The sequence below is a fragment of the Condylura cristata genome, unplaced genomic scaffold (assembly GCF_000260355.1).
Source record: "Condylura cristata isolate star-nosed mole 26May11 unplaced genomic scaffold, ConCri1.0 scaffold00019, whole genome shotgun sequence".
NCBI classification, from domain to species: Eukaryota; Metazoa; Chordata; class Mammalia; order Eulipotyphla; family Talpidae; genus Condylura; species Condylura cristata.
In genome coordinates this window covers 12,414,212-12,423,579 of record NW_004567120.1, presented here as the reverse complement: position 1 = coordinate 12,423,579, position 9,368 = coordinate 12,414,212, and the positions used below count along the sequence as shown (strand labels likewise).

The 9,368-nt window shown below is 50.8% G+C and overlaps 1 protein-coding gene across 1 annotated transcript in view; it reads left to right on the top strand.

The window, feature by feature from the left end:
* Positions 1-9,368, top strand: part of LOC101624648 (nuclear RNA export factor 2-like) — a 43,657-nt gene that overhangs the window by 26,014 nt on the left and 8,275 nt on the right. The window contains exons 3-16 of the mRNA XM_012727058.1: positions 17-121; positions 238-318; positions 429-498; positions 638-726; positions 892-999; positions 1,176-1,285; positions 2,510-2,546; positions 2,941-2,969; positions 3,242-3,346; positions 3,467-3,531; positions 3,640-3,755; positions 3,851-3,893; positions 4,460-4,532; positions 5,041-5,211. Coding sequence (XP_012582512.1) covers positions 17-121; positions 238-318; positions 429-498; positions 638-726; positions 892-999; positions 1,176-1,285; positions 2,510-2,546; positions 2,941-2,969; positions 3,242-3,346; positions 3,467-3,531; positions 3,640-3,755; positions 3,851-3,893; positions 4,460-4,532; positions 5,041-5,211 — 1,202 coding nt within the window. The remainder of the gene's footprint in view (positions 1-16; positions 122-237; positions 319-428; positions 499-637; positions 727-891; positions 1,000-1,175; positions 1,286-2,509; positions 2,547-2,940; positions 2,970-3,241; positions 3,347-3,466; positions 3,532-3,639; positions 3,756-3,850; positions 3,894-4,459; positions 4,533-5,040; positions 5,212-9,368) is intronic.

Here is a 9,368-nt window from a genome sequence, read left to right as displayed (position 1 = left end):
GGCACCCCTCCTGCAGTTCCACTACGTGAAAAACCGGGCTCGGTTCTTTGTCGAGGATGCCAAGGCTGCCTCTGCGCTGAGGGAGGTCAGCTGCAAGATTTATGACAAGGAGAACAGAAAGGTGTGTGTCAAGGACATTCCCGGTACCCAGTCCTGGGATTGGGGGACAGGCTAGGGGCTGGTCATCCCCTTTGGGCTTAAAGATCCTGTTGTTCACCTGTCTTGTCCTTCCCCCAGATATGTATCTTTGTGAATCAATCTGGTGAACCTTACTCTGTGTGGAATATGTTGGAGCCCGAAGAAATGGAGCAGCTGGAGGTAATGCACACTTGGGGCATATTGTATGCCCACCCACACCCACAACCAAGTCTTCTACTCCACCCTAGATTTCGATATATACATCATACCCTCTCCATGTCTCCCGCCAGCTGACCATGAAGAAGCGATACAATGTCTCACAGCAGTCGCTTGACCTGCAGAGTCTCCGCTATGACCCAGGTACGGACGACTGGCAGCAGTCGTTCCAGGGCAGGTGAGGGCGGAGGGGGAGAGCCCAGAAGGGATGGATCACGGGGAGGGGGCGGCTGGCCCAGGGGCCCACTCAGCCCTTTGATCCCCTCCTGCCCTCTTCCTGAAGACTTGGTGGGCCACGATATCGATATAATCCTGAATCGAAGAAACTGCATGGCTGCCACCCTGCAGATCATTGAGAAGAGCTTCCCCCAGGTGAGACCTCATGCCCAGTGCAGACACTATGGTAGGAGGCAGAACAGGGGGATAAGGGGGAGGGGCGGGGGCGGGAGGGAGATGGGGAGAGGCATGTGAAGGGCACAGTTGTCTCCCAGACCCCAGATAATAGGAACTGAGGCTCTAACTCTTCTTCCCCATAAGCTCTTGTCCATCAACTTGTGCAACAACAAGCTGTACCAGCTGGACGGCCTGAGTGACATTGTGCAGATGGTCCCCACAGTCAAGATCCTGAACCTCTCCAAAAACATGGTGAGAGTGGAGTCAGGGCACAGTTAGGTTGGGGAGGGGTGGTTTCTAGGGGTGGTTTCTTCAGAGTGATGACAGGTGTCAGACATATGGACATGAGGGAAGCAAGGGGTCGGGTAGAAGAGCCCGGATGTCTCTTTCTTACAACTAATTTTTCAGTTTCCTCCCGTATTTATCAGCTGAAGTCGACCTGGGAAGTGAGCAAGATGAAAGGGCTGAAGCTTGAAGAACTTCGATTGGATGGGAACCCCTTGTGTGACACCTTCTCAAACAAGTCCAGCTACGTGAGGTCACTGCAATCCCCTCCCACCCACTTTCCTAGGGACCATCACCCTTGGGAATGTGAACATCGCCTGACAATGGCTGTCTCAGGATGTAGCAGGAGTGGAATTTTGGGAGTCCTCTCCTGATCTGCTGGTGGTTCTCCAAGCCTGGGGCCTGGCCCTGAGTCTGCATCCAGCCTCCTTCAGTGCGCCCTGCCGAGTGCATACCCCAGGAAGCCGGGTTCCTCCTCCTTACCGAGCCCCCAGTCACCAGTCTTGAGCCGATGCGGAGCCCTGGACTGAGAAGGGATATCTGGCCCAGGCCTGGTGCTGAGAGGCCTTCATGCCCTGTGCTGCGCCTCTCCTATTCTGAGGGGGGGGGTACCCTCTTTCCTAGTTCCAAGAGCCTGCCTCCCACCAACCCCAGCTTGATAAGGGGTTTTACTCAATAAGGAAACAAGGAAGACAGGTAGACAGGGTTGCCAGGAGAAAGAAGGTGGTGACATCAGAGAGACCACAGACCCCCTTCTCATGCTGAGCTGGGCCTGGCCCCTTCAGTCCTCCTTGGGAGGGTGTCTGGCCCCCTCGGCTACTCTGATGTCTGTGCCCAGCTCAGATTGGGCTCAGATTGAGGCCAGCCCCACTGGGGCATGTTTTCCATTCCCACGTGGGGTCTTGTGGCCAGCCATGGGCAGGTGAAGGGAAGCGCTCTGTGTGTGTGAGGCGGCATTTCCCCTTCCTCCTCTCTTCTTCCGGCCCCCCATCCCCTTGCCTTCTGTCTCCTGTGCTCTGTGCCTCTGAGACTCTCAGGTGTCCTGTTCTGCCTTCACCCGCTTTGAGTCTTCACCTGCCCCTTTCCCTCCTGCTCGCTGATTTCTACCTCACTCCCTCCCCCCTCCCCCCCCCTACATCCGGGCCATCCCCGGAGGGTCCTGGGTCAGGGCTGGACCCCAATGAGGCAGCAGCACCCTGGGCTCCCATGCCACGGCCTCTTCTCTCTGGAGCTTTGGGGGTCGTGGAGGCAGGGAGGGGCCCGGAGTCCGGGGGCCTGGGCTCCAAATGCTGTGTCTTGTGGGGGTGGAGAGGGAGTTGGGGAGAAGAGGGTGGAGGGAAAGGAATACCTGCCTCTGTCAGTCCATGGGGAGGTGCCCAGGGCCCTGCATGTCTGGGACTCAGGGGGCTGTCTCCTGTCTGGGTGCTGCCCCCACTAGGCAACTCCCTTTCACTTCTGTTTTGTCTTGATTTTGCAGCTCCATCCTGGAATTGTTCCCCAAGTTACTCCGCCTGGTAATTGTATTCCTTTTCATTGACTCTTCTATCTGACACTGATGCCACCCACCAACTGCCCTGTACCCCTGAGGGCTTGTCCAAGGTACAGTTTAGATCTGACCCTTAAACCTATGGAGGTGCAGCCCCCGGGGAAGCTGACAGAGGCTCTGGACTTCTCACGGGTTACCCACAAATTCTGGCACACCATGGTGATGAGGCCCACTGCATTCCTGGGCCTGGAACCTCCTGGGCCCTTTCACCCCTGACCTCTGACCCTCACCCTGCCCTGGTCCCTTCCTTTTGCCTGATCATCCAGGGGCATCTCCTGGTCTGCACTGCTGACTTGCTCTTGCTCTCCCCTCCCACCCCCACGGGCAGGACTCACTGACACCATGTAACTTTGGTCTGCCAGCCCAGAAGTTACCATTACCAGCCTGCAAGGTGAGGAGGAGGATCAAGCAGGGTTTTAGGGGGTGCATGAAGCAGTAAAACCTATAGTCCTAACTGGTTTCATTTCAGGGAAGCTCCTTGGGCTCTAATGCACTGAAGAATGTACTCCCCCAATTCCTGCAGCAGTGAGTACTCCTGGGGCCATGACGGAAGAGGAGCCTGGAGAGAGGGTGTCTCTAAGGCTCAGGACGGCTCACTGGGTCTTTGCATCTCATTTGGGGCCCAGGCCACAGAGCTCCACTTTGCCCCTTGCCTCCACACAGGTATTTCTGGATCTATGACTGTGGGGACAGGAAGAGTCTTCTGAGTATTTACCACGAACAAGCCTGCTTCACCCTGACTATTCCCTTCAGCCCTGAGGACCCATTGTGAGCATCACTGCCTAGACTGTCCTCCTGCTACTTGTAGCTCCCCTTAAGACCCAGGCCAGCTGCCAAATACAATCAAATGTGGTTGATGACCGCGTCCTGTGCCTCCTTTTCTTCTAGGAGCAGATTGTGGCAGTACTTCAAGGACAGCAAGAACATCACAAACTTCAGCGAACAGTGTAAAGGTGTGATGGGGAAGACTGGGCAGGGAAAGGGCATGGGTGGGGGAGGGGTGTCAGTCGCAGGGCCCAGGGCATGACGGGCCCTGACCTATGCTTGTATCGCCTCCTCAGACATGCGTTATCAGCTCCTGAGACACACAAGCCTTGACATCGTGAGCACCCTGTGCATGTTGCCCCAAACGCAACATGACCTCAACTCCTTGCTAGTGGACTTGTGGGTCCACATGGTGAGTACATGCTTCCTCCCCCGGGCAGCCCCAGAGAGCCACAGGTGGGTGGGAGGCCGAGGTGGTGACTGAGTACGTGGGTGCTTCCCTTTCAGGAAACCATGCTCTGCTTCTCTGTCCATGGGGTGTTCAAGGAAGGTGAGTGCATCCCCCAAAAGGTGGAGTGACCTCCCAAGCCCCCGCGGCTCCCTCCCCCTGCCTGGGCTCCCTCTCAGAATTCTGCCAGCTCCCTGGATCCCTTCCCCTGCCCCCCATTCCCTGTGTTCTTCAGTTCCCACCCTGCCCCCAATCCTGCCTGTCTGCCCCACACCCACACCCACCCCGCTGGGGAGTCAGGGAGGGACACAGGCCACAGGCTTCCATGGCCTCACCCCAGGTCCTTCCTCTGGGACCTGGGGGCCCCTGCTGAACCGAGAGCGGTTTCCTCATTTGCAAAATGGGCTACTGACGTCCCAGGCTTGGTCGGCTGCGAAACACGAGTGGCTGAACACGTGGACCGGCTGTCACGGGACCTGGCGTGCAGTCGGGTCCCTGTCCCTGGGGGCAGGTGGCTCTTGTTGTTGCCCTGCCCGTTCCGCACACCCTGACTCCCAGGGAACAGTGTTCCTTGATTCTGCCTGGGCAGCACTGACTGGGGACCACTGGCAGTGTGTGAAGCATGTGAACCCCAAAGGGGTGTTGTTATTTTTTGTTTGTCATTGAAGTGGATGGAAGGTCTCCAGGCTCTATTCGTGCCTTCACCAGGACCTTCACTGCTACCCCCGGCAGCAATTCCAGGTGAGCCCTGTGTTGGGTGTGGGACACACAGGGTGACCTGCGCCAGCAGTGGGGGATGTGGTGGTGCAGCCCCACTGTTTCCTCAACATTGTTCACAGTCTGCTGGGAGATTATGGAGCAGTCTGGCCTCACTTTTAGGAGCAACATGGGCCTGGAGTCAGCCCTGGGGCTCCCTGCCTGAGCCCTGCCTCACTAGCTGTGTAACCTTGGTCTAGTCACATGACCTGTGTGTGGCACGGTGTCTCCTCTGCAGATGGGCTTAGAGTGACCTCTCGGTGCTTTACACAGCAAATGCACTGGGGTTCCCCCTGCACATGCGAAGCTTGAGGCAAGGACTACAAAGGTGAGATCTGTGGGAGGGTGCAGGTACCCCCAAGGGTGCTGGGAAGCAGGTACAGTATGGGTTTTGGAAAGAATCTGATGTTGAGGTGCAGAGGGAGGAGCAGATCATTGTTGGTGTGTCTTTCTGTCTGTCTGTCCAGTTTCTGAGGGCCTGTTTTTCCTACAGTCTCTGCATCTTGAATGATGAGCTCATTGTGAAGGACACCACCATCGAGACCCAGAATGTGTTCTCCATTTCAATGCCCACTGCAACCTCAAATTCTGTGCCTATCCTCTCCCAAGTGCCCCATGAAATGGCAAAGGCCATTTCCACCCCATCTGGGATGACCCTCGAGTGGTCTGAGAAGAACTGAGTGTTCCATGTGCATGGGGCAAAAAATGAATCTGGGAGGAGTGGAGGAGAGAAACACTTTAAATTTCAGTAATTATCAAATGTCATGTTAAATTCCCTCATTATATATTATTGCAGCTAAGCACATTTTAAATGCCAGTTATGTACCTGCACATTGGGTTGTGAAGCATCTTGTTTACTTATCAGCTCTCTGTGTATATTACATCTTGCTCCTTTAAATCTGGGCACAGAACAGTTGACTTCAGGCAGGCCCGCAGATACTGTTGTGGACACGCCTCTTCACTGACTTAGCACCACACCCAGTGCCACCTTCTCACCCTGGCACCGCATCTAGCTAAACTTGGAGCCAGGCTTCTGCAGCACACCTTCAGCTGTACTTGGTGGTGCGGGTGTTTGCCCTGAGGCCCCACAGAGCTCTCAGCATTCTGGCAGCTCTCTCCCACAACTGACAGCCTTCACTGGTCACAGGGGCCCTCTGTGCTTTCGAGATGAAAAGGGTGGATTTGAGAATTCAGGGAGGCTCTGTGGGCTGAAGGCAGGTGGTCTAGAGACCATACCAAGGCCAGGTACTCTGGTTCCACTGATGGTGCAATTCTCTCTCTTTATTTTCTCCGGACCATGGGCAGAGTACTAAAGGAGGCCTCTGTGACCTGGAATTTTGAAAGCAAAACTCCATTTTCTCATGTTCAGCCTCCTCATATTTGTTTTCTCTGTCTTCATCACAAAGCCTCTTCCAGGACTGGAAGCCACTTACCAGCCACTTACCAGGAAGTGAAAGTTTCCCCCTCAGCCTGTCTGTTGTTCTGTAACTTTTACACCTATGATCCTTCATTGTTTTCGTTTAAACTGTAAGGTAATAAAAGTTTCACGAACGTGCTGTTCCTCTCACAAACTGCCTTCCTGTCCTTAGCATCATTACATCACCCCCTATGGCGCAGGAGAAATGTGTGCCCACGAGGCCTAGTCTACTGGGCCGTTGACTGACAAACACAAATGCCGGTGGGCCCTCTGTTCTTTGTGCCCCTCTGCCGCCCAACAGCAGAGGCGTCCCGTCCACAGCAGTGACCTCTCCGGGCGCCGTGAGAGGGTCAGGGTGCTGCCGCACTTTGGAGGCAGGAGAAGTACTTGTGCTTCTTGGCACTCTCCTGCCCAGGACTGCCGACAAAGTGTGAGGACACCCGGGTCAGGGGACAGGAGGGGACTGGGTAGGCAGGACTGGGCCGTTCCCCCTCTAAGCCATGAAGACCATCTCACTGAGACTGGAGCGTGTTGAGGGAGAGGAGAGGCACTTAGGTACCGCTAGGCCCCACAAGAAGATGAGCATCGTGTGGGTAAACAAAACCTCACCTGAGGCACCTGCTCAAACACGGTCATCAGCACGAACGTGAACCCCACGGCACTGAAACTGCTTGTTTCCAGGTACAGCGTGTCTCCAGGCAGCAGAGGCAGAGGCTTGAGTTCAAGAGCTACCTGTGCTCAGGCGGACTGAGGTTGCTCAGCTCTCCTGGTATTTATCTTTCTTCTTGCTAATTTTCCTTTGCACAATCCCTTCCAGGTCCATTCATATTGCCACAAATGGCAGGAGCTTGTCGTTTTTAATTGCGAAATAGTTTTCCACAATTGAATAGTTTTACTTGTATATATACTACATCTTGATCCATTCCTCTGTTCTGGGGCATTTGGATTGTTTCTCTATCTTGGCTATTGCAAATAATGTGCTGTAAACATGAGAATACAGGTTTCCTTTCAAATTTTATGTGTTTTCATGCTCTTTGGGTAAATATCTAGGAGTTGAAATGATAGGTCAAGTGGTAGATCCATTTTTAGAATTTGGAGGAACCTCCACACTGCTTTGCACAGGGTTGGACCAGAGTCATACCCTGCAATACTTGTGTCTGGCTTTTTGAATTCTCACTGTTCTGAAGTGATATATCATTGTAGTTTTGATTTAATTTCCCAGATTAAAAAACAAACATCTTTTGGAAATTGGAAAATGGTTTGCAGTTTTCTTTTTTAGTGTTTTCTTTGTTTTTTGGTTTTTGTATTAGTGTAATGTTGGCTTCATAAAATGTGTTTGGAAGTATCCCTTGTTTGTCTTTTTTTTTTTTTAAAGCCTCAGCAAGATAATTATTAGCTCATCTTTGAATATTTGGTAACACCTGCTTAGCAAGCCATCTGGTCCTGGACATTTGTTTTTTGGGAGAATTTTGGTTACTGTTTCAATTTCCTTGCTGTGATTGGCTTGTTCGGGTTTTCTATTTATTCTATTTATTTTAGTCTTGGATGGTTGTGTAATTCTAAGAAACTGTTCATCTGATCTAAGCTGTTGAACTTGTTTGCATATCAGTGTTCATAGCAATGTTTTATTATTCTCTGAATGTCTGTGGTGTCTGTTTTAAGTGTTTTTAGTTTTGTTCCTATTTGAGTTTTTTTTTTACCTTTTTCACTCATTAGCTCAGCTAGAGGCTTGTCTGTTTATTCAAAGAAACAACTTTTTATTTTGTTGATCTTTGGACTGACTTACGATTTCTTTTTCATTCATTTGTGCTCTGCTATTTTTTTTTTTTAAGATTTATTTATTTATTCATACAGAACTGGGGTACAGGCCAGAGGCTCAGGGGCGGTGAGAGGCTTCACCAGAGACAGAGTGGGGAAGAACAGGCAGATCTACGAAGTACACTGCTGAGGGGAGCAGCAGGCGGGTCAGGAGAGGTCTGCCACGCCATGTGGTCACCTCCAGAGCAGGCAGGAATCGAACTCATGTGGAAGCGGCTTTAGCTTCTCAGTGCTGTGCTTTAACCCACTGCGCCACCAGGGAGGGCCGCCACATTTATTTTTTAATAGTCTTCATAGTACGTGCTTTCAAACTGTATTAGAAAGTTAGGGGGGAAGTTGTACTTATTTCTAGTTCTTCAAGAGAGAGACTAGATTTTTTTATTTGGGTTCTTAGCTGTGTCTTAATATGGGCTAGTATTGTTCTATATTTCCCTCTTAGTACTGTTTTTTCTGTGTTCCACAAATTCTGAAGGGTTGTGTCCATGTGATCACTTGTCTCAGTATATTTTTTGTTTCTTCTTTGATTCCTTTTGATCAAGCATCTTTTAATAATGTGTTGTTCAGTCCTCAGCTATTACAGTGTCCCCTGGTTTCTTTTTGTTTTTGATTGCTAAGTCAATATCTTCATGGTCAGAGAAGATGCTTGGTATAATGTCAATCTTCACAAATTTATTGATACTTTTCTTGGATACCAATATGTGTTCAATCCTGGGGAATGACATATGTGCATTAAAAGAAATGTGTATTGGCCCTCCCTGGTGGCACAGCGGGTTAAAGCACAGCACTGAGAAGCTTAAGCCACTTCCGCATGAGTTCGATCCCTGCCTGCCCTGGAGGAGATCCACATGGCATGGCAGACCTCTCCTGACCCACCCGCTGCTCCCCTCAGCAGCGTGCTTCCTAGATCTGCCTGTTCTGCATCCCACTCTGCCTCTGGTGAATCATCTCACCCTCCGCATCTCTGGCCTGTACCCCAGTTCTATATGAATAAATAAATCTTTAAAAAAAAAAAGAAATGTGCATTTTGCTTTTGGGGGCAGGGTAGTACCCTGTAAAAGTCTTTTAGGTCCCCATGGTCTAATTATTTGTTTAAAGTGATTGTGTCCCTATTTACTTTCAGATATTGTTGATGTATCCATCGTTGAGGGTGGGGTGTTTAATCCTCCAACCACATATACGTTTTCTATATGTGTTTTTAAAGAGTTGATATTAATTGCCTAATTTATTTTTGTGTTCCTTTATTTGGAGGGTATTAAAGAGTGTTATGTCTTCCTGGCATATTATTCTCTTAATCATAATATAGTGTTCCTCCCTATGCCTTAAGTTTTTCAACTGAAGTCTATCTTATTCTGATAAAGCATAGATGCCTTCCTTTGTATCCCATTCATTTATATAATTTGTGAAAAAAATGTAGAACAGTTTATAAGTTTTTTTTTAAAGATTTATTTATTTGTGCATACAGAACTGAGGTACAGGCCAGAGGCTCAGGGGCAGCGAGAGGCTTCACCAGAGAGAGTGGGGAGAAGAACAGGCAGATCTACGAAGTACACTGCTGAGGGGAGCAGCGGGCGGGTCAGGAGAGGTCT